The sequence below is a fragment of the Excalfactoria chinensis genome, chromosome 2, assembly GCF_039878825.1.
Source record: "Excalfactoria chinensis isolate bCotChi1 chromosome 2, bCotChi1.hap2, whole genome shotgun sequence".
Taxonomy (NCBI): Eukaryota; Metazoa; Chordata; class Aves; order Galliformes; family Phasianidae; genus Excalfactoria; species Excalfactoria chinensis.
In genome coordinates this window covers 19,412,003-19,436,637 of record NC_092826.1, presented here as the reverse complement: position 1 = coordinate 19,436,637, position 24,635 = coordinate 19,412,003, and the positions used below count along the sequence as shown (strand labels likewise).

Genomic DNA, 24,635 nt, shown 5'->3' with positions numbered 1-24,635 from the left:
CTAGAACAGAGCTAGGACCTTCTGGATGACTTAGCTCTGCATTCGCTCGTAGCACAACACTTGTTTTGTTCTGCTTACCGTTATTATCATTATTGATAATGCTATTAATTCCCTGAAGAATTCCCCTTGTTTACTGCAATGGGAGATTTCTTCTAAATTTTCTCAACCTCGGCCATTTTATCACAATCTCCAGCATGTTCTGATGGTCACCTGAAAAACTTGGCAGCTCAGTTTTTATTTTCAACATCCAGTAATTACGTATTTGCTTTTAGCAGTTGTTTATCTGTTGGGCTCAGTGAAGTCCTGTGGTAGGTCTTGCTGCATCCTTGGGGATGTTTCTACTATATTTAATAGAACTTGAGAAGATACAGTTAATTTATGTTTGCTCCCAGGATTAAAACCTAGTTTCCAAAGCACCGACATTTCCAAATAACACGACTTGTTCAATGAGATTCTCTTAAGGGTTGGATATAAGGGTGAGATTTCAATTACTTTCAATTACTCTATTCCTTCCGCCCTTCACAAGCAAGTTTTAAAAGTTAATGGGGTATGGAAACCTATTAGATAAAGGACAGGAAAAGAGCTGGAAAGACCCAAACGAAGCATATGTCTGTTGGGGCTCAGCGGTCTGCTGCTGGCATTTCTAAGCAGTCATTTTCTATGGCTTTCTTTACATTACAACAGCCTCAGCCTTAGCCATTGCCTGTGGCTTTGCCAACACAAACAGTCAGCATAGGGAAGAAAAAATTGACTTCACTGGAACTCGTGCTCAGAGCCAGAATAAACTTCAGTAATGCAAATCTCAGCTTTTATTGTTCGCTCCAAGAGTTTATACCTTGTCTCAAATGGCAGATAATCTTAAGTGTAGATGAGGGGACATCAATCCTAATGTTTAGCTGACATTTGTTATTCTGATGTGGATGTGTAACACAATGGAAGGTTCAGCATACTGTTGGAAGCACCCCATGACAAGGATGAAATATATTTTGCCAGCTGACCTCTGGAGTACTTCCCATTATCCACTGATGTGATTCTTACATAAGAAATACATCAGTGATGGTGTTTGTTGGACCTTTGAATCTTCTGAAATGAATCCACATAGAGTGGGTTTCTGATCATAGAACTGCTCGCTCAGTCATGTTTATTAAGGACTTGAAAATAAATGACTTTTCCTAAGACCTTTGGATTGCCCAAGTCTGTTGGATGACAACATCAATGTTTGTATTTACAAAATCATGTTTGTATTTACTAAGTTATGAAAAAGATTAAGAACACAGCCACGTTTTCTTGCTTTACAAAGCGTATAGTTAAGATGAGACTTATGTCTTGGCCTAAGAAATTCAGTTCCCTTTGTTGCACAACTCTTCTGCACACAAATGCTGCCATTTTCAGGCCTACTGATACCGAAGAAGCTTCCTTGTGAAGGTGCAGCTATAAATGCACCAACACCCAACCAGCAGAACAAGTTTCTTGCTGGTATTTATGTCTAATTTGAATTTTTCTCAGCTTGGAAATGTCATAAAATAACTCGTGTGGACTTATTGTGGTCATGTCTGAAAGTGAATTGTGATAATCGTCAGCATCTGAAGTTCTTGGAATCAGAGAAGCGTGTGGTGTGGAAGGACTTCTGGAGGCCATCTTGTGAAGCTCTCTGCTGAAGGCACATCCAGCTCAAGTGGATGGTTTGGGAACTTTCCACCAGAAATGTCCCCTGAAAAACATGCAACAGGACAGGCTTATTCCCTACAGCTTGCTCACCTCATTCCACAGCTGCAGGTCTGGTGTTTCCTACAGGTTTCTGTTGCAAGTTTGTTAGTCCTGAAGGGAGTGGACTCAATAGAAGTGGGAGGATTGGGGTGGAAGGACTGCAAGGGACTTTGTTCTGTAAACAGTGGAAGCAGATGGTGGCAGGTGTGCCATCGGCAGTGGTACCCATGGCTGAAGTGGCATGCTGGTGATGTAGGGGAAGAGGCCCTGAACAAAAGCAAAAGCCTCAGGCATCCATGGAGGACCCTACTGTGCATTTTCCAGGCTGTTAACTTCAGATGTCAACGAAGATGACATCAGGCTGGCAGCTTAACATTATATTTTGCTATGGAAGAAATGAGGCCAGCATTCTTGGAAATGTCAACAAGAATGCTCTGTGTATAACTTCAGCTTCCAGATTATTCCCAGGGCTGAATAGAAGTTTCTAGAGTGATCAGCAAAGTGCACTGCAAAGAAAGAAATCTTGTTCCCAGCATCTTGTGCTACAAACCCAAGCAAAGAAAGTCCCTCGCTATTTCTGTCCAGGTACAGAGTAAGAGTATTTTGTTTGGGGTGGGAATATGAAGCTTTTAAATCACATTGGTGTGTTTTGCAACACTTAAACTAGCTGTGCATGGTTTGTGAGTTAATACTAGGAATCAAAGAATTCCAGGTGCGGAGGTCTGCACTGTTTGTCATTTGTGTTCTGCTGTCTTGGGCTGCATTTTGTCCTGCTCTCATCTCAGATTTTAATAGCCTGATATATATATGTATATATTTTAATATATCGCTGGTTTATGATAGCTGAAACTTCATCTTGATGGCAATAGATGCCAGGTATTGTTTGTAATCTCTAATTTTCTAACCTGTACCTGGCTGTGTAGTGACAAGGTTGCTGTAAGAAAAAAATCATTTCTTTGTTCTCTCATCAAAATGATGCTGGCCTTGAAGAAGAATTGTTGTTTGAGGCCACAAAAAATAAGGTGGCTTAGTTTGGCTCAGAGTTGATGAAAACTTGTTTCCCACAATTTCTTTCTTACAGTGGGTCTGGTAGAGTCCACGCCATGGCTCTCTGCTCTCTGGATTCTCCGGGAACCAAAAAACATTGAAATCTGCTGCAGTCTTTCCCTGCGTTGGGTCAGTGAAGCTAGCAGAGACCTCTGAGACCAGCCTTATGCCAAAATTTGGCTGAAAGAGGCTCAGATGTTCAGAAATTAATGTGATGAGCCAGACACATCAGCACAGTCTGCTCATGTAGTGCTTGCTACCGCACACAGACTATAATGCATCCATTTGAAATCAAGTGATAATGCAGATACCCAATCTCCTTTCCCCTTTCTTGTCTCATCTGCTTGGCATTTCCTCCCCCAGCTCTGCAGCGAAGGACTCCTGGATTAGAAATCAGAATCCTGCACCCATTGTTTCTTTCTATTGTGTGCTGAGAGTTACTTTCTCCCAGTTAGGGAGTGTGTCCAGAATTGAGGTGAGGTCTCTACCAGCACTCAGTACGATTTGTAGATCCACCAGTATCTGGCAGACTGCAGTTTTCTTCGCTGCCCCTGAGCCTTCACTTGGCATTGCTCCTCACCCTTGTTAATGGTCCCTAACTTGTATCTCCCTCTGCCAGCTCCCACAAGGACACATCTAAGTACCTTTTCCTTCTGAGCAGGTATCCAGGATGTCTTCTTGTCCAGGCCCAGCCGCAAAGTTCAAGTGATGGCTTTCATATATGATGAGCTGACCCATCCACCAACCAGCATGACTGAGCATAAGAAGAGGAGCTCACCAGGCTTCCTGGGCATTTTGCAGGAGCTGAACTCCCCCAGAACAGTGGCTACAGACAGCAGCATTTTGAGTCTGTGCTTGGGAGGCAATGCATAGAGAGCACGCAGACACGGTGTGTGTGGTGGGTATATTTCTGCAGCTGTATGTCACCTGGGCAGATGCTTCTATGCAGGCAATGGAAAAGTGGAATTTAGCTAGTTTGCATCAAACTGAATCCCTCTAAGCTTCCATTCGGTTGGGTTCATTATGCTTGCCTTAGCCATATTTACCTTCAGAAATGTCACCCTTGAAAAAGAGTCAATATGGTTCATGTACTATCTTCAGAAATTATTGCAGTGTCAGTTTGTTACTGGCAGCAGAGACCTTGCAGTGCAAAGTCAAGTGAATTATTCCATGGGCTCCAGTGGAACCAGGATTTAACTTTATGTGTGCTAATCTATTTTCTGGCTTCTGGTCCTCTGTCATCAAACAATTAGCCACTGACAGCTAATTATAATACAGAAAGAAAAATGAGGTGATTCTCACATTTGTTTTCAATTCTACTTTAAAAATAATTGAAATTCCAGAGTTCCAATAGGAGCCAACAGTAGTGACCAAACACCCACCCTACATGTGTGTTGGGGTGCTCATGCTGAGCAGTCCGGCTGTGCCACCTGCACCAAAGACCTGCTAGTTTCTCCAGAGCTTTAGTTGCCTTTCTGAAGCATGGGTTTCTGTTCAGTCTCACCCCGAAGGAGGCCAGGCTGAGTGCTCAGACCGATCGAAATGGCAGCAGGACTGAGCTGAAGGCCAGCTTCAAATGGAGACTCCTGATGTGAGTGATAACACAGGCACACAGAGAGGAAGCTGAGCTGCTTGTAGAACAGCTCCCAAGCAGCCCCGTTTACAGCTGGCATTTTAAGCAAACTAGAGACTGTGTCGTTTGAGAAGTGATAAACAGTGGCTGTTTGGGAGAAATTTAGCCTCTGTAGAGTGAGAGTATACAGAGGCTGCAAATTTGCATGCCCTTCTGAAATAACACTTCCATATTTGTCAGCCAGAGGCTTTGGCTGAGGGCATACAGGTATGGTTTTGAACACAGCACTCCAGCAGTGAAAAGCTCATCTCTCGGACCCCTCCATTCTCTTTAAATGATGGGCTTTGCTTTCAGAAAATATCTCGCTATTCTGCTAGCAATCTTGTGAGTGTTTTCTTTCCCCTTAAATCACCAAGCACATTTACACAGAACAGGAAGGCTGGCTTTTGAATGTTCCTCTATCCCAGTAGCGTATTCCCAAGCTGAGAGCATAATTGCACCAGGTCATCTCAACCAGTTGTGCAAGTGATTAAACATCAGAAAAATATATGTTGATTCCCGTGAAGAGAGACAGCTCTAACTGATGGAAGTCCCATGAAATGAAGCTTTAGGATTTCTGTAGCAATGATGCTGAAGGGAAAGAAAAAAAGAAAAAGAAAGCAGTGGGGGCCCCAAGCAGAAAGAGAGGTGGTACAGAGAGACCTATGCTGAGAACTGCTTTTGCAGCTACTGAAATGGAGTAAAACAAACCTGAATAAATACTCTGAGAAGTTTTTTGTTTTGTTTTTGTTGGTTTTTTTTTTCCCTTTGCAGTGGGGAGGGACACTGTTAAGTGGTGGATGAACGTTTTATTGTGGGTAGCAGCAATTACAACACCTGTCTGTGGTTCACACCTGAGCACGTGTTGGGTGTAGATGGGTGTGTAGTTAACAGGAAAAGACAGGAAGATTTGCAAATACAGAACTATCTGCTACTTCCTGAATATACGGGTGGTTTCACCTGCAATCAGTGTTGCCTCATGCTGTAAACTGAGATGAACTGGGGTGTTTATAGTTGTACCAGGCTTTAATTTGGGCTGAAATTCTTCACACTGTGTACTGCTTTTGTCTAGATTTTGGCTGAGGTTTCAGTTAAAAGCGTTAGCTACTGCAAAAGGTGATGATAGACAAAGATGTCCCTAGATCATCTCTGAAACGTTTTATCAAAAATTGCAACGCCACTGAAGTCTGAAGGAGGGCATTCAGAAAGGAGGGCATCGCATGAAAGGTCAGAGTTCACCTGAATTTGGGTTATGAACACCAGACAAAAGGAGAGCTGAGCTAAACGTGCTGTGCAGAAGCTTGTTAGCGTTTGACAGATCTATTCACTCAGGATTACTTATGTTCTCTTGTCTTTTTCCCCGTACAGCCTGCACGTGCTGCCCAAACCAAGATGGATCTGCCTCCAGCTCTCCCAAGAGCTGCCTGGTGTGCCCGCAGGGAGGGGGACTGAGGCTTTCCTGTCCCCAGTAGCTCCTCCAGGCAAAGCACGAGGAAGAGGAGGGGCACAAAAGAGGTGAGAAAGATAAACTGAGAATGTTTTTCTGGTGTTGCCTGGCTTCTAGGACTGAAACTGCATTTGTTTGGGTACAGTAGACACTGAGGTGGGATCAGTTGTGCCATTCCAGACAGGTTGAAAGTTAAATATTGGACCATTTGGATTTCCTAGGCTTTCAGTTAACATGCTGAAATGCCAGGTAAGGTTAATAGTCCCCTCTCCTACACAGAAGAGTGTCACTGCAAGGAGAAGATTCCATGTTTTACTGTCTCCTAAAACAAGGGAGCAAGGAGCTTCAAGGCACACAGCTCAGCCAGCAGCAAGCACTTTGTAACTGCCCCCCAAGCTAGGGGTGGGAGTCACATGCAGACGAGAGACTGTATTTAGGTGTCTGATCTCCCTTAGAGCCAGCACACACTCTGCCTCTGCTGTCAGCAGAGCCAGTGTGCAGATCAACTGCATTCCTGGGGAGCTGTGTCCTTCCCTGGGGTCTTCAGGGCACTGTGGAACACCTCAGTGTGAGCACAAGAGCTGGCTGCGGGCAGCCAAGATGGCACCGGGGAAGAACGCTCAAGGCTCTGCACTAGTAAAGAAACAACAGCTCCCTGTAAAAATTGGTTTTGCAAGCCCGGTTGAACTTCAGACAAACACACTGAGCTGAACCTTCTTATTATGTGAAACGTTAATATCTACCACTTATTTCTGAAGCCGTGTTTTAGATTTTATTTCCGAGACAAAAGAGTCATTTTAAATTATGCAAATGAGCTGCCAAATGCAAGGCATTATGCAGATTTCTGGAGGCATGCAGCAGGGAGTTAACTCTTTATGCTACAGCTCACTGCCAACCTCCTGAACAATAGTACTGCGTGAGCACTTGTCAGACCTCACAGCTCTAATTACAATTGTCCTGCAACCAGACTTGTGACATGAGGCTAACCGTTGTGCACACAATAATTAACTATTGGTTTTCATAGAATCACAAGGTTGGAAGGGACCTATAAGATCATCTAGTCCAACCGTCCTCCCTTTACCGTACCTACAGAAAACCCCTAAACCATATCTCCTAGCTCCCTATCCAGATGCTTCTTGAACACTGCCAGTGATGGCGACTCCACCACCTCCCTGGGCAGCCATTCCAGTGCCCGACCACTCTCTGAGAAAAAAAGTTCCTTTGTATGTCTAGTCTTTTACGTTGACATAGAAGGTAAAGTTCTGCAATGCTCACCTTGCGTTCCTGCCAAGCACAAGCTGTATCCAAAATCAGCCTGGAGAAGAGTCATGACTGTTGGCCATTGTTTAATATGAGTTGCTTGCAGAGTATTTGAAGTGGCTGTCACGGGAAAAATATTAAATTGCCTTTTCATGTGCCAGCAACTCTGAAAACAACTGGTAGTATCAAGAAGTCATCCCAGCTTTCTGGATTAGCAACACAAGATAAAAGAGCAACCATGACTTTCTGGAAAGGAGAGCTGCATGTTATGGTGGTTCATGAGTTCAGTAGCTGATCATCACTCCCAGATATAGAGGAAGTGAGAGTGACTCTCAGCCAGTAACAGATGGGTTTTGATAGAAATCCAGGTCCTGATCTGCTTTGGAATCTTGCCCCAGTCTCTGCAACTGATAGCAACAGCTGACATAGCTGCACTGGTACAAACATTGGTCTTAAGCAAGAAATACAATGGTTTAGAGCACTGAAGCATGACAAATGCAGGGATTTGGCAAATTCCCAATGCACACGAGGGTGTATGCACAGCTAATCTCTGGTGAGGATGCCTGATGCAGATGTAAGCCAGTCATAGCAGCAGCCCAGCCTGTTTTCACACAGGGTGGCTTTGAAAGAAGAGCTCCAAGCCCAGCCACGCTCAGGTGGGACAGCGAGCCCCACCAGCACATGTGTGTTCAGTGTCAGGCAGCTGCAGTTCCCATGGAGAGTTGCATGCAGGAGTACCTGATCTCGCTTTTTCCTGTGGCACAGCAGTTGTTCACAGCTGAGGAAGATCTCCCAGAAGAGCACAGGGCCAATGAATACACAACAGCACTTGTCATTCATCTTCCAGCTGCTAAATGATGCAGGGATATTTTCCCCTTTTGTTATCTTTGAAGAAGAATGCGTTTTTTCATTGAATGACTTCAGTAACAAACAATGTCTCAGAGCTCCTCGAGGAGACTGGGGCAGTTTGGGTTCCTCTCAATTTGCGTGCCCTCACGTCCAAACTCAGCCTTGGTGTGCTCGCCAAACTGCTCTCTCACTTCCTTTTTAGCTAAAGGTGTTGGAGCAAGCTGTTAGAGCTGGCACAACGTCCTGGATAAACACTCCAATATCTTCAAACCTGGACGCTATCAGTGCATTGACAGACTTACTTAAGTAAAACTTACTGACAGTTTTAAACTGAATACACTTGTGTGCACAGAAAGGTTAGCAAGGGTTAGCTGCTTCGGTTCTCACATATTTGGAAAGAGTTGCCCAAAACACAGAATCAACATCTGTTATTTCAGACAGGCAAAAGGAATAAATGCAAAGATGAGAGGAAATATTGATCCTATGTCTTCTTCTTTAAAAAACAAACAAAACTGGAGTTTTTCAATTGCTCCACAATTTGAGCAATAGAACTGGTTAGTGCAAAAAAAAAGCAAGAAACCCACCACCTCTAAAAAATAGTTTGGGGGTTTGTTAGTTTCAGAGGGAGCAGCTGAAAAGGATATAAATCAGACAGTACTGCTGCTACTGTGCTCGCCCTGCCAGCTGAAAAGAACTGAACTTGTTTAAATAGGCAGAAGTGCTGTTTTATGAAAGCCCACATCTCAAAACAAATTTGAGCACAAAGACCATGAAAGGAAGTTGCTAGGAAACCTCTACAATGCATTTATGAAGTCTGCAGTGCAGGCACCTGTAGGAGAATTGTAACCACCTGCCAGCCTGCGTCTTTCCCAAAAAATAGTGTGCAAAACTGCTGTCTGCATTCATTTACTTAATGAAAACCTCAGGAAATGCCTCACAGTCCATGTTAAATCCGTGCAGCTTCAAGGGGCTGTAAACCATTCCAGGAGCCATCACTGATGACCAAACATGAAGGTCCTGCCCAAATTGCTGTGGAAGCCCAGACCCCTGTGCTCAGGAAGCTTTACTGTCTGCAGTCATCTTGATTAGGTTCTTAGGAAAGATCCTTGTTTCCTGGTAAATTCTGTTGTAACCTTGCCAGTACTGAGATTCAAATGAGGTAGCTTTCAGTCAGGACAGCCCTTTGGAGACAAGCCCACGGAGCCCCATCTTTGTGGTACTTGGCCTCAGGATGTTTTTTGCCAGCAAATGTTTCATGTGAGCTTGTTGCTACCTCTGGCATGGCTTTTTCCTGCACAAGGATGCTCCAGAAAGCCAAGGTGAATGAACTGAAAATGTTAAGGCTGCAGGTCCACTGAGTCAAATGGCTGTTGTTGCCCAAATTTCTACAAAGTAGCCATAATTATGATATCTTAATTGTCTTAACTCTGGATTACTTTCCTGTGGCTACATCTTTGCATCATGGTCATTCAAGCCTGTTTTTTCAAGGCAATTGATATCTGAAAGATGGGGAAATCATCAAGAACATGTTTTTCATTCATGGTTAAGTAATCTGTCCGTACGACTCGTGACTGGGATAAGACACGTCTGTACCTCAGGTATTGCTAGGATTGCTCATCTGTGCACTTCCTCAACAGACTTCCAAAGATATGAGACGTGAGGCTTGGTGAGAGAATCATAAATGCTGAGAGCACCATAAGCAAAGCAGGATGGCCATGGCTGAAGTCGCAGTGAACTTCCCATGTGTGGGACTCCTGTGATGCCGTAGCCCTGGCAAATCCCCTCCTGCCAGCATAACATCCTTTCTATATCACCACATCCTGCCCAACACATTCTCCAGCCCTCCATTTATTGAGATGACCTGGTAGAGTTAAAAGCCCTTAGCATACAAAAGCTGAGCCTTGGGATCTGCGCTCCTTCAAAGAGTGCAATACATTAAGAGAAATCAGGAATGTATGCTAGGCCTGAGGATGCTGCTTTGAAGAAAGATTCCCTTCAAAACACAGAGATTCACTTCAGAGCAAGGGAGGCACCCTGGAGGAGATGTGCTGATATGCAGGATGTGAAGTGCAGCTGTTAAAGGATTCTGCATTCTGCTCTGTGTAGTCCCTCGACACATAAAAATAAAAGATCCAAAGCTTCAGTTTAACTTAAAAAAAAAAAAAAAAAAAAGCTGTTAGGAAATCCTTTTTTACACAACATATAATTAACACTTAGAATCAGCCTTGGATATTACTGACAGGTTTAGACTAGCTTTGCGCTCAATGCTCTAGCGATGCTCGTTTGCTATGTGACTGTGTTGCTGGGTAGGAAGGGCTCCAAGAGTTCTGTAGTGGCGGAAACCTGGCTGTTAGTTCAAAAAGTATATGTATTTTTCTTACAGTGTATCTTCTGGAACATCAACATTTCGCAAGATCTGCAGAAATATCTGGAGCTTTCCCAGTTCAGGGCAGGTTTTCTGCATGTCAAAAAAGATTACATACTTGCACACGGAGCTTCTCCAATGGTGTCAGCTAGAGGAATACTACATCCAGAAACTCTCAGCTCCCACACTTTGTGACACAGAAAGCAGCATTCATTTCACCTGTTTTGCAGTGTGAGTGCCCACCCCTGAGCTGCCTCTCAGCACCTTCCTTGCATCCAGCTGGGAGAAATAGGGACCTGACCGGCTTAGCTGCACAGGGATTAATCTAATCATGCCCTGGGATCACCACTCTTTCTTCATTGCCTCAAAGGAAATGCAGATGGGAATGGATGTGTGTTCTGCAGAGGTTTGATGGGGACTTTGTGGGCCTGGTCAAGGTGATTGCTGGCTGCAGGTGGGAGCCATCTGCCCCTGCCCAGCTGGCTGTGGTGCCCCTTTGAGAGGCACAGCTGCCCTGCAGCAAAGTTGTGCTCCTGGTGTGAATCACCTCTGCAGCCACCTGGGAACGTGCCACCACGCACCTGCCAGCTCCCCTCATTCACCTGGTGCTGAGAAGCCAGGAGAACAGGAAAGGCAGGTTAAAATGCAGATGTTGCAGAAGGAAGAAGTGACTGGCACAGCAGCAAGAGCTGCTCACATAGCCCAGCGGTGCCCATCCAGCTCACATCAGGATGCAAGCCAGCAGCACAGTCCTCCTTGGAGAGACCCTTCCCCTGAGCATCCAGCACAGACAGCAGCCATCAGAGGCAGGATGCCAGAGCAACCCCAAACCCCGTTCATTGCCACAGCATTCATGTGCATAGGCAGTATTACCTCTTCCCTCAGAATATACCGCGGTACTGATACCAGTGGGTTATATGGGAGATCAGTGCTGCCTCAATTCGCTGTGATCACTGTGGTTCATATGGGTGCGAGCTTTATTTTAAACTCCTCCCTATCATGAGAGGTTGCACTCTGGCCCTACCTCATGAGCCAGTAGTGTTCCCAGGTGTCCAAGGCCAATGGCAACCTGGCTTGTATCAGTAATGCAGCCAGCAGGAGCAGGGGGGTGATTATTCCCCTGTACTCAGCCCTGGTGAGGCTGCACCTTGAGTACTGTGTTCAGTTCTGGGCCCCTCACTGCAAGATTGACATCAAGGCCCTGAATCGTGTCCAGAGAAGGGCAACAAAGCTGATCTGGAGCACAAGTCTTATGGGGAGCAACTGAGGGAACTGGGATTGTTCAGTCTGGAGTTGGAGGCTCAGGGGAGACCTTGTTGATCTCTACAACTGCCTAAAAGGAGGTCATGGAGAGGTGGGGATTGCCCTCTTCTCCCAGGTAACCAGCAGTAGGATGAGAGGTAATGGCTTTTAGTTGCACCAGGGGAGATTCAGCTTGGATATCAGGAAACATTCTCAGAAAGAATATTGAGATATTGACATTGGCTGCCTGGGGATGTGGTGGATACTGTCCCTGGAGGTGTTCAAAAAACTTATAGATGTGGCACCGAGGGACATGAGTAAGTGTGTGTAGTGGGGATGGGTCACAGTTTGGACTAAGTGATCTTAGTGGTCTTTTCCAACCTTCCTGTATGATTCTGTGATTCTGTGTCCCAGCAGCGCTGCTGCCAAAGGCAGAAGGGAATAATTAAAACTGTACTCGGTGTCAGATGGAGGGATTCAGAATTCTTTGAGAGTGAAGTTGATCAGAGCAGTGGTTTTATCTGGTCTTTGATCTGTCTCACAAATAAAGCCCTCTGGATGTGACTGCAGAGGGCTCATGCTGTGAGCTGGGATTTTTATACTCACAGCTGCCTGGAAGTGCTTGTCAACCTGATTTGTGCCTTTTTTCCAGCCTGATGTATCATACAATTAAATTATAGTTCTCGTGTTATAGGAGAGACTTCACAGGTTTCTTGGGAGAGGATGCTAAGCTCTTTTTTTTGTCTCTCAAAGAATTTTTCTAATTTCTATTCTTAAGCCAGTTAATTTGATAACTACCCACAGAGGAAGAAAATCAACTCATACAAGTCTTAGATTCTAACAACACTTCATGGAGACGTCTTGTGCATCTCCTCTGCATCTAACTGCAGTTCAGTGATGTGTTTGCCTGTAGTACCACTGCTGAAGCTCCAGCCTGTTTCTCTATGTTCCACACCATGTAGAACCTTCCCTTGTACCTTTCAATCTGGCTTCTTTGGGGGATGACTCAGTTTTTGTTTATGCAGGTGTTCCCAAAATTAGAAGCCAGCAACAGAAGAATATATATATATGATGAAATCAAAATCCATAAATTGAGGAACCTCTTCTTTCATGGTGCTGAATCTCTCAGAGCCCAGCCTGTGCCCAGTGGTATTTCCACAGCCATCAACCAGCTGTTCCTTTAGCTCACTGCTGCTGCTAGCGCTGCAGAAACAAGCTGATAAGAGCTCCTCAGCTTAACCACAAGGTTATTTACAGCTACTTTCAGGATACCATTGGTAAAATCTCTGTGGCCCTGGGACAGACTCGGTGGGGAAGGTAAGGCTGATACAGCTTCCAGTTCACCACTAGCAAGGATGTCCTTGTCGTGAGATAGGACTTGTACTGCTGCACCACTCACCCTTTGTCACTGCCATCACTGCACCTTGCTGCAACAGTCCTTACTTCCTGTGGGCAAGCAGGAGCTGCTCACCTGTCTTGGATCAGGGAAGAAAACTTGAGAATGAAGGCAAAATTAGGGTGTCTATTTATTTATGTTGCTAGAGCCCATGCCTCTTCCATTCATAGTGAGAGAAACTGTCACAGGAATGACATAAAATAGGTGCTGAGATGTTACCACCAGCAAAAGACATCTTTGGTAGTCCAGAGTGCTCAGTGTTGATGAATGACTTAAAGTTATTTCATAACTCAGTTCTTATTAGAACTGGTTGTTTGGTTTCAGTCCTTAATGGAACAGATGAGATTGGAAATGTTTCACATAATCACAGCTTATGCTGAGATTTAACAGAATTATTAAGCACCTTCAATGTTTTTTAACTTCATTTGAGTCACGTAAAATATCAAAACACTGGCATCTAAGCAAAGGGTTCAATAATCTTGTTTTAGTATTTATACTAAATTTCAGTTGGAGTGAAAGGAGGTTTGAAATAATCGAATTGCCCAAGAAAATACGAGTTCTGAGACTGCCACAACCTCAGGCCTCCTTGTGCGAGCCTGGAGGAGCACAGTAATGCTGCTGGCAGGCACATCTCTGCCTGCAGTGATTGAGGGCAGCCAGCCCAGCCAGCCTGCTGCAAAGGGAATACCCATGCACATCCCATCAGATGCTCCTGGTCCTCTTCCAGAAAACCCTGATTGAAATGCAAAGGACTTCCCCAGCATTCAAGTAACCTTGGCATTTCTCTAACATGTGGCCAGGCCTTACCTACATCATGCAGAGAGAAAAACAAAAGGTGGCTATGCAAGTGTGTATTCTTTTCTACTGAAGTAAGCGTGAGCATTGTAGAAATAAGAGTTCTTACTTATATGACATTAGCTCATTAATTTCTACAGCAGCAGCAATCTATTTCATTGCTTGAGGAGTGTCCTGAGTAGAAGCAGATATCAGAGTGGATATCGGACTATTAACTAGCAACATAGAATGCGTTTTTATAGAGAATAATGTCTTCTTTATTTACATGCAGGTAGAAAAGATGCCTACATAGGAAGAATGAGATCCAGCAAATGTACTTCGTACTAAATCCATTGGAGGCCACTGGCTCTTGGCACCTGTTACCAGTCCTGAGCTCCTGCCTTCCAGGGTGAGCTGTACACTGCTGCGTAGCACCCACACATCTCTTCTGCTTACCTGAGAGCTGGGAAGGACAAACAATGCTTGTCTTCAGTTGTTCTGCACTTTAAATTGCTTTTGGGTTCCAGGCTTGCTGTTTTCCGAGCTATTTGAACGAAATGGGAGCAGCTGGAATACTGAAATGTTGGCTGAAAACAAAACTGGAAACAAGGGGATTTTCAGAGCAGCTTTAGGGTCTGAAAACTACTGCTGTCCTTCTGTTTGCACTACAGAAATGTTGGCAGCCTGGGTACGATTCTGTTTGAGGCAGAGGGATGGCATTTCGATGTAAGCAGCAGGCTGTTGCCTTTAAGCAGTACCCTGCCTTTCAGATGCTGCCTCTGGGAAGGGCAGACTGACTGGAGGGAGAGCGGGGAGCCTTTCTGTAGCACTGTCCCTAGGTCCCCGTGATGTGCCAGCAGGAAGCTGTTGCTGTGAGTGTATGTTCCAAATGGCCCACACTGCACGACATAGACTCATAGAATCATTAAGGTTGGAAAAGAACTCTAAGATCATCTAGTCCAACCAAGCTGAGCTGTCCCAGAGGCTACCACACTGAACCAGCAGAACTGGAGCTAATGTGGGGATGTTGAGACATTTGGGGTTAGAAGAGGCTCTAAGGGCAGGCTTAGTGAATGAGTGCAAATGCCATGACGAGATGGGCACACTGCTGGCTTCTCTCCAAGGCACGATGCAGCAGGGTGTTCCAGTCATGATCTCATGAGGAAATGAGATAATGCATCTTTAGCACAGATGCTGGATTCTGCAGTGACCTGAAATCTCCTGGAGAGAGACTTGTCACTCCTTTAATTGTGTTCAAATATGCAAAGGTAGACTGAAAATACCATTAGCAAGACAGCAATTAATTAACTGCTTTGCTATAAGTAGGAAAGGTAACACTCATTTTCTTCTGTCTGGTGTCTAGACCTTGTCAGGAGGAAGAATTGGGTTATGGAAGGGTGCCCCTGCTCTCAGATCCTCACTGCTAAGTCCATGTGGGAGCACAGAGTGAAAGAGAGACCAAGATATCACAGGAAGTGTTGTTTAACGGGAAGGAACCCTAGGACAGCTCTGAAAAAGTCAGGGAATGGAAGCCCTTCTAACACCGACTCTTTTAACATTGGCTGAGCAGCAGAGTGAGAAATCACTATAAAATATTCAACAAATCATTTAAATTTGAATGGAGGGAACTCAATTGCTCCATTATGAATTTCAAGTGGAGAAAGAATTCCTTGAAGAAAGGCAGAAAAAAAGAAAACAAACAGTTCTTGATCTAACGAGAATCTTTTTTCCCATGAAGATTAAAGAGTGTTAAATATGTTGGTAAAACCAAGAGGATACCAAGGGATTCTCCTGTTTCCATAAGCAATGTATTGGGAATCCAGAAATAAACATCCCCAGGACGTCATTCTGTGCAGGAAGCCATCGTCCCTAGAAAGAGAAGCGGACTGAGCCTGAGAGCTGGCTGCCTGGGTCTGCTCCAAGGCTTTCAGCACCGCTTGGCTGGGCACAGAGGTGCACAGTTACACGGCTAATTACTTCCATTGCATATGGAAATCAGGAGAGGGGAAAATGATCATTATTATCCATTTGAGCATATGGTTACCTGCTTTTGTTGCGTGGCTGCAGTGCCCTGTTTGTGATTTCACTCTCAGTTAAACTACATTGCGCTTTCCACGCGAGGGTTATTACAGACCAGGCTTAAAGAAAGAGCTCTAAGGCACACTTAATAATGTGGCCGGAGTTTTAAGAGATTCTGGTTGATATTTGCAAATCAGTATGTCAGACACGCTGTCAGAAGCTGGTACATCTAAAAATATGTTGACCAAACACCATTTGAATTGATAAGTACTTGCTGTACTTGATCTGTTCTTGCTCAAAGGAAGTCAAGAGATGCTTTGAAAGATTGGGTTAATTTAGGCATTATGTTTGGAAGAGCAGTGAAGGCGGTTGGTTGGTTGGTTTTTTTCCTGCAGTTTTCAAGTGATTTTGAATACCTTAAAATCTCCATGAGCTGTCCTGACAAACTGGGCTCTGAGGGGTCTCCAGCTCCTCACTGAGGACAGGGAGAGGCAGTCATGCCGAACGGGGCACAGCATTCTGAAAGGCACCTTCGACTTTCCCTCAACTCTCCTTTTACATTTTAAGAGCATCTTCATGGGTGTCGGGAAGATTCTGAAAGGCAGGGACCATAAAAGGCTCTGAAACAAAGAAACAAAGAACCTAAATGGTGTTTGGCTTAGTCGAGTTGGAATGCTATTGCTTTTATTATCACAGTGGGAGTGAGTCCAAGACCACCCATGAGACTGACAAGGGCCAGATCAGAAGCGGATGCTGTGGGAGATGTGCTCCTTCCTCCTCCCACCCCACTTCCTCCCCATGCCAGGCCAGACGTGGCTGCGCAGCTGCCTAGGTGTGCAGCAAACTTGAAGCAGGAGGATGTGTTATTCTGGTTTATTCTGGTGGTAAGAACAAATGATCTCAAAATAGCCTTTGCAAGTTGGACTTGATATCAGACTTGACAGTCCCAAATATGTTTCATTGCCTGACCTTAGCAGAAGTCAAAATTCACCTTGACTTCAGTGGGCATCACCTTGATTTCATGAAGCTGATGCCTCGTAACACCACAGCAGATTTAACCTGGTAGTCCTTCATTTCCCAGTAACACACAGCATTCACATATCAGCGTGTCCCCGGCAGCAGCCCCCATGTCTCACCCATGGCAGTACATGGCACACCATAGAGGAATCCTGGGAGAAAACCCTGTGCTGGGTCTGCCACGTGAGCTGCTGGGGTAACAGATGGGGTGACAGACGCATTCACTCCTATCTGGGAAAAGGAGCATAGCTGGTTCTTGAAATGACAGGCAGAACACCTCTAAGGTGGACTTAACCAGAGCCAGAAGCAATTCCCATCCATCACGCACCTTCTCAGCCGTGTCTGGTGCTCTCCTTTCAAGTTGGGCCAGCTAGGCATGCCCACAGGAACTGGATGCCATTTCCCTGTGCTGAGAAGTCCCCAGCTCTGCCGGAATGACGCAAGCCAGGCTGCCTACAATTACCCAGAGGAGCAGGCGGGTTGTCCCGCAGTCACAGGAAATAGCTGCGGCACTGCTTCCCTTTGTGCAGCACCCATCTCCTGCTGACACATCCCAGAGGCACTGCGGCATTACTCACGCTGCCTGGCATTTCCTGGATGGGTTCTCACAGCCCAACCCGCTGCCAGCAGGAAGGAAAGGAAGGAACGGACATGGCTCTGGCCGCATGGAAGCAGCCCATCAAGAAAGACTTGTTTGGCACATGGCAGGTCAGCCTGCGTCAGGAGTGAGCTGGTTCCATGAGTTAAATGCTCCCTGTGAGTCAGGAGCTTAACCGTTCATTACAGAGTTGTGTATGCTCAGAGATTGCTTAAAAACAGCAGGCACAAGCTGTTTCAAGCTGGCGCGGCCACACTTCCCCATCTGCATCATCTCTTGATGGTTCCTCTGCTGCCTCCACAGCTCATCTGCTCCCTAGGTGGCCTTGCAGGCTGAAGGTGCAGTGGTGCAACGTGATGTGACATGGCATAGCACGATGCAGCATGGTCACAGTGCTGCCCTGAGAGGTGCCCTCCCATCCTGGCCTTCCCTTTCCTCCATCTGTAGCTGGAAATGGAGGATCTGCTGCATCTGTGGTTCCTGACATAAAGCAGATCACTGAAGTGAGCAGGTTTCAGTATAGCCCTGCGAGAGCAGTGTGTAAGGCAGTGAGAGGTGAAGGCTGGAGATCTTTCGTGGCACCTTTGCTGAAGAGATGCCTCCTTAGCAATCCCATCTGCAAGACTCTTGTCTGTCCCATGCATCTTCTTAACCTGGAAATGTCTCTTGTTGTTCCCATATCTGTGCAATACAAAGGAAACAGCAGGTGTCTCATCCCTGCTTCACGATGACCTCTTGTCTGTGTCCTCCACTGACTACCATGGACACAGAGCCTCTCTGGATGCTCTGCAAGGCCCGGCGGTGCTGTGGTGGTGGCTGGCCACCCTGAAAACATCTGTTTACTTGCATATGGGGTCACTGCAGGACACAGTTGCTGCTGGCTGGGAGTTGATCTCACTGGGAGAGCTCAGTGCTGTGGAGAGCATGCATGTTGTCCTTGTCTGGTGACACAAGGCTGCCTTCATCTTGGCCTGAAGGTAGGCTGCAGAGAGATGGGAACTGGGACCTTCATCTTCCACCTGTTCGGGCTTTGCACTGTGGGATGAGTGAAGCTCCCAGCAATGGAGGGCATGGCCACAGTTAGCTCTGCTTTGTGGGAAGAGGTGAAGCTCTCCATGATGGACATTGTGGCCAACCAGCTTCCCCACAAAGTGCGCAGTGGTGCCTGTTCCTCAGCAGGCAGGTCTGGCCACAGTGAGCTCCACAGAGTTCCTCTGAACCACTTTGACCATATAATGCCGTGACTCAAAGGAAGGGAGTCTTGAGGGGGTAACAGGCAACCTACCTTCTGCCAACGTGTGCCAAAAGAGTCAGAGCTGGCTGCTTTTGAGGTTCTTTTCCTAAAGATAACATCTGCAGGAGTAACCTATATGGAGACACTACTGATAATCATAGAATCATAGAATGGCCTGGGTTGAAAAGGACCACATGGATCGTCTAGTTTCAAAGGGATGGGACATCCACAATCTAAATCACGTATGGCTGAGGCAATGCTGAAACTAATATTGTGATACTCAGCTGCTGTAATCTGCAAACAGAGCTCAGTGCTTGAAAGAGGCAGCAGGCTCCTTGCAGAGCCATTGGAGGCTGTAACAGGTACAGACAGTCAGGAGAACCCCTTGTTGCAGTCAAGGCAGGTACACACTTCTGCTCTTAGCTTAGGAAAAGGCAGTGAGGATTATTGTCACCATCACATTGATCTTTATAAACACATCATAAAACATAAGATAAAAACATAACCATTAAAATATCTGGCCTTGCCAGCCAGCTGTTGCTTGTAAGTGCCAAGAGATTCATTTGCAAGGGGGGCTGTGGTGGCCCGCTCTCACAGAGCAGCCTACCAGGACAACAGAACAACAGGAGAAGTTCTCTCGGTGATGGTTGTGTGGCCTTCAGATAGGACTCAGCAAACAAAACATCCTCTGAAATACATGATTGAGGCTCCTGCCACACGAGAGGGACCTCCTGAAAAGCTCCTTCATGTGGAGCTGGAGGGATCAGTAGAGCAGAACACTGCAGTAAATGTAAGCAAACTGCTTCAGGAGGGACTCTTCACAGTCTTTGAATTCAGCTTTTAAATAAAACATTCATCCTGGGACTGAAAAAAGGCAATGCCTTTTGTGAGTAATAAAGCATAAAGCAATTTTATATATTTTTTTTAGACGAGACAATTATTCAATATAAAATAAGCTGGCTTTTTTGATTTATTAAAAAGCCAAACTCATACTTTGCCTCGGGAAAACAACTCATCATTCAGCTCTCTGTGTTGCAGATGCCTTGGAGGCAGGGATGCTGCTGCTCTGGTTGGGACTAGCGTCTGTGCGGCGGTCTGCAGGAGGATGGTTTGTGTCTCAGCTGCGGCGCTTATTGGAGATGACGGGACAGAAGCTGCTGGTGAGCATCACTGCTGGGAACAGCGCTTTGCTGAGAAGTTCTGCCCTCAAAGTATGTATGAAGCATTTGGCTTTTAGCAACTGTTTGCTGGCATATGTGGATGTAATTAGGTACCTATCAATCAAAGTTAGTTGGATGTTTGAATTCACTCTTGCAAATGAAACACCAGCATTTTGGTGTGTGCTCTTTGCACACCCTCGGCAGTGACCTGCTGCCATTTGCTTCCCAGGGTCCCCGCCATCCTCCCCACCAGTGGCAGTGATGCGCTTCAGCATGGCACAACCTGGGTGAAGGATTTCTCTGTGCCCACTCTGTGCCCACTCTGCACCACACAGGCTGACTTTTTGCACCACGCACAGCCAGCAGCCCACCTGCCCCAGGATGACTTCTTAACTGTCCCTGCCTCTGCTGAAATCTTCAGTACACGCTGATGCAAAACCTGCTATAAGTCCTTAAAGCCCAAGTTTTCCAAAATGGAAACCATTTCCCCTCCATGTCATCTCCTGTGAGTTTTCTTCTGGAAGTCACACAGGACCTTTTGGGCCAAATGCAAGCTGCTGCACAAATACAGACTGTGAGGTGGATGGACTGAGGGCAGCCTAGCAGAGAAAGGCTTGGGAGCTCTAGATGAAAAACTGGATGTGAGCCAGCAATGTGCACTTGCAGCCCAGAGACACATGGAACAGCTCTCCAGGGACGCCACAGAGCTGTGACACATCAGCAGGTCCATGACGTCACAGGGTTCCCTCCTAAGTCACAAGACTCACAGGAGCACCTGCAGCCCTGCTCCGCAGCTCGCGCCTGCCCGCAGCTTTACGGACAATTTTTTACTCTCCCAAGTGCAAATAGCGCTTGGGCACTGATGCGGTTTATCGCAGCCTGAAGATGTCTCTACTCAGTACCTTTTTGGAGGACCACGAGTGGGATTTTAAGCAAATGGAGAGAAAGATGCAGAGGCAGATGCGGCTGCTGGACCGGCACCTGAAGGAGCTGCGGGAGGAGCTGCTGCCCTGCTGCCCCTGCAGCCACTTCACACCATCTTCCTGCCTCTGCTCACGGTCCCACAAATGTTCCAGCTGGGCTTTGATGGCTGCACAGGATGTGGAGCGAGACCTGGCCAGGTAATGGCTCCTGGGGCTGTGGCACGGCCTGGGCCAGCAGTCAGAGTGAGCCCCTGCCGGAGGATGCAGGTTGACACTGGTGTGTGTGGAAGGGGCAAGGTTTGGGATTTCTAAATTGACCACTGTTGTGGTGGTTTGAAGGCTGTGGGTGGAGATGAAGGTTGATATCAGTACAGATAAATCCAAAAGATAGCCATGTAGGAAGGGATAAAGCCTTTCAGCTTGAGCTGAGGCCTGGCCAAGCCCTGAGGAAGCAGGAGGGATGGGAGGTCCACGGCCATTTCACACACACTGCCCCACTGGTCACTGCAGCTAAATGCTGATGTTGAATGTGCCATGAGCAGTGCTGGGATCTCTGGCTGTAGTGGATGTGCCTGTTTCCCCTCAAGTGGCCCCATTTCTTCTTTCACCAGGCACATTGTCCTCTTAGTGTGGTACATTGTCCTCTTAGTGTGGTGCCTTCTGTTCTCTTAGCTGCAGAAAGAGAGGCAACCCTTCTGTTGTGCATTGCACACGTGTTTTGACCAAGAGCCTCGCTTCTGGTCAACAGACTTGCTGTTCAACAGTGACAGAAATCATTTTAATAAGTCAGTGAGCCTCCAGACCAGCTCCACAGCAGTGTTTTTGTCATTTTTTGCCAGATGTGTCTCTTTTCCCCTTCTTCTATCTAGAAAATATTATCTATTGCAACCAGTCATTTGCATCGTAGGACAGTGCATGACATGGGCACACACAGCCCAGAGGGCATGAAAAAGAGCATTGGGCTTTGTGTTGAAGTAAAAAAAGTCTCAAATTCCCAGCTGTCCCATCCCAAGAGGACACGCTGTAACGTATCCAACCACCAATACCTGCAGATACGGGCCAACACCATCATGTGTGCTGTGCATCACCCTGCATTTGAAGATGGAGCCAATGGTTTATATTTGCTTCTCTTGAGCTCATAGCTATCCACCTACTCCTCTGTGAGCTGGACTGAAGGGCTCTCTTCTTGTTTTTATTGTAGCGTACGGAGAAAACTGAACAAGTTGTGCAATGCTTGCCAAAACCGCAAGCTTTTAGCAGTGGTAGATGTGAAGGGCTTTGACCCAGCGGAGGTCACCGTGACAGTGAAGAACAGGAAGGTCCAGGTGCTGGCGGAGCATGAGGAGGCCTACACCACCGCACGAGGGAAGGAGTATAACTACAAAAAAGTCAGGAAGGAGATCCCCTTGCCGCCAGGGGTGGGCGAAGACGAAGTGATGTACTCTGTAGGGCCAAACAACGTTGTGAAGATTGAAGCAGCACACAAGCACTGCCCTCGTCTCCTGAGGATCTGAGCTCCTGGGGCGCAGCTGGGCGGGCTGTGCTGAGTAGTCCCTCTGCTCCTTTATGTTGATCTCTAGGCACCACCAACTCTCCTTGCCATTCCCAAAACAAAACAGAGCATTCAAAAAAAAAAAAAAAAAGCATGTGAGCCTCATTTCAAAGGATTTTGGCGATCAAAAAGGGGGGGGAGAGGAGAGGGGTGCCAAGAGCAAAAACTGTTTGAAAACTCAAAGGTACAGGTAAATACTTGGCTGGGGACATTGCTGGAGATAGCTTGATTTAAAGCAGGTATTGCAGCTGCTTGTGATCTCAAAGGTTTCAAAAGCTGAATGAAACCACTGCTCAGTCACGTTTCCATAATAAGAGCACTGCTTTCCATCCCATCACTTCTGTTTGAGCTGTGGGATATTTCCTAGGGCTTAACAGAAATCACCTCAAGGGAAGGAGAATCTTTCCAAGGCAGCACCATAGGCTGGCCTGCTAGTGAGGAATAGTCCCAGCTCTTTGGAACGTGGAGTGCCTTGGTTTCTTCTCTACCTTTGTCTGCATTTCCCTAGATCTCACCCTGCCCTTCCCCGTGAGATGACACCTGTAGCAGAAATCTCCTCACTCTGTTAATGAACCAGTAGCTTCTTCACCCTCATGGAGAGGAACACCAGCAGAGCTTTCTCTTTCCCACAGGACTACTGGGTTTCCAAGATTATTTAATTACTCCAGTTAGAGAGGAAAATGCCTCTGGACATTGGAACTGCACACGGGAGCCCAGGGAGTAGCAGTATGGCTGCACCACATCCCGTGTTCTCTTACAAAACAGCTCCTGTGGACCAGCTCTGTCTCTTGGAGAATTTCATAGGAGGTCCCCAGAGCTGTGTGCTGGTGAGCTGGTGAGAACAGGCTGTCCCAGTCCACATGGGGCTGCAGCACAATGAGGTGGGATGCTGTGGGAGCAGCAGACAGGAGCCCTGCAAAGCCAGCTTTCCCTTGGAAATAGCAAAAAAAACCCAAGCAGTACCATTTGTCCACTCCATTTGGTTCTTACAGATGTTGCACTACTAGGAAGAGCCTCATTGGATGGACAGAGTGTTTTAATTTAGAAGGTGTTGCAGAGCATTTCCCATCAGACAAATGCTGTAGCACAGGGCAGAATCAATAGCTCAGGATGTTTACAGCCGGGAGGGAGTGAATTGTCTGAACCTTCTTCAGCCGTACTGAAGGGTGTTGTTTGCTGCCATTTGGGACGGGCTGGCAAAGTCAGCAGTGCTGCGGCCTCTCCTCAGAATCCTCACAGAACAGCTCCATCAGCCTTAATGTCCCAGCGAGAGGCTGAGGATGGGTTTGGCTGGAGTCAGGTGGGTAATTCATCTCAGTGCAAGATGTGCTGCTTCAGGCAGGTGTTCAGCATCCAAGCAGCAGTTAGATATCTGGTATAAAATTCAAGCTTTATGGGCTCGGTGTGTGTCTGGGTCAGCACTTACCGCCTCTGCACAGGTAGCCCACTTTTCCCAGTGTTCACAGAATCACAGAATCACAGAATTATAGGGGTTGGAAGGGACCTCTAGAGATCATCGAGTCCAACCCCCCTGCCAAAGCAGGCTGCCTACACCACGTCGCACAGGTAGGCGTCCAGGCGTGTCTTGAATATCTCCAGAGAAGGAGACTCCACCACCTCCCTGGGCAGCCTGTTCCAGTGCTCCGTCACCCTCACCGTAAAGAAGTTCTTGCGCACATTCGTGCGGAACTTCCTATGCTGGAGTTTCAGCCCGTTGCCCCTAGTCCTGTCCCCACGCACTACTGAAAAGAGACCAGCCTCGCCACTATAGCTCCCACACCCCAGGTATTTATAAACCTGGATCAAGTCCCCTCTCAGCCTTCTTTTCTCAAGGCTAAACAGACCCAGTTCCCTAAGTCTCTCCTCGTAGGGGAGATGGTCCAGGCCCTTCACCATCTTTGTGGCCCTCCGCTGGACTCTTTCCAAGAGATCCCTGTCTTTTTTGTACTGGGGAGCCCAGAACTGGACACAGTATTCCAGATGAGGCCTCACCAGGGCAGAGAAGAGGGGGAGGATCACCTCCCTTGACCTGCTGGCTACGCTCTTTTTAATGCACCCCAGAATGCCATTGGCCTTTTTGGCTACAAGGGCACACTGCTGGCTCATGGCCAACCTGTCGTCCACCAGGACGCCCAGGTCCCTCTCAGCAGAGCTCCTTTCCAGCAGGTCTTCCCCCAACCTGTACTGGTGTATGCAATTATTTCTACCGAGATGCAAGACTCTACACTTGCTTATGTTAAACCTCATCCGGTTTCTTAGTGCCCAGCTCTCCAGCCTGTCCAGGTCTCTCTGAATGGCCGCACAGCCTTCAGGCGTGTCAGCCAATCCTCCCAGCTTCGTGTCATCAGCAAACTTGCTGAGGGTGGCCACTATCCCCTCATCAAGGTCGCTGATGAAGATGTTGAACAAGACTGGACCCAGCACAGACCCCTG

General features: G+C 46.8%; 1 protein-coding gene and 1 long non-coding RNA gene across 2 annotated transcripts; both read left to right on the top strand.

Annotated features, from left to right (window-relative positions):
- Positions 1-5,789: 5,789 nt before the first annotated feature.
- On the top strand, positions 5,790-20,211 carry LOC140249232 (uncharacterized). The gene is made up of 4 exons (XR_011902970.1): positions 5,790-5,881; positions 13,992-14,108; positions 19,606-19,727; positions 19,957-20,211. It is a non-coding gene; the product is annotated as an uncharacterized lncRNA (long non-coding RNA).
- A 401-nt stretch (positions 20,212-20,612) lies between these two features.
- Positions 20,613-22,807, top strand: ODF1 (outer dense fiber of sperm tails 1). The gene is made up of 2 exons (XM_072327232.1): positions 20,613-20,848; positions 21,852-22,807. Exons 1-2 carry the CDS (start codon positions 20,613-20,615, stop codon positions 22,162-22,164), a joined length of 549 nt encoding a protein of 182 aa, XP_072183333.1. The 3' UTR covers positions 22,165-22,807.
- Positions 22,808-24,635: the final 1,828 nt, after the last annotated feature.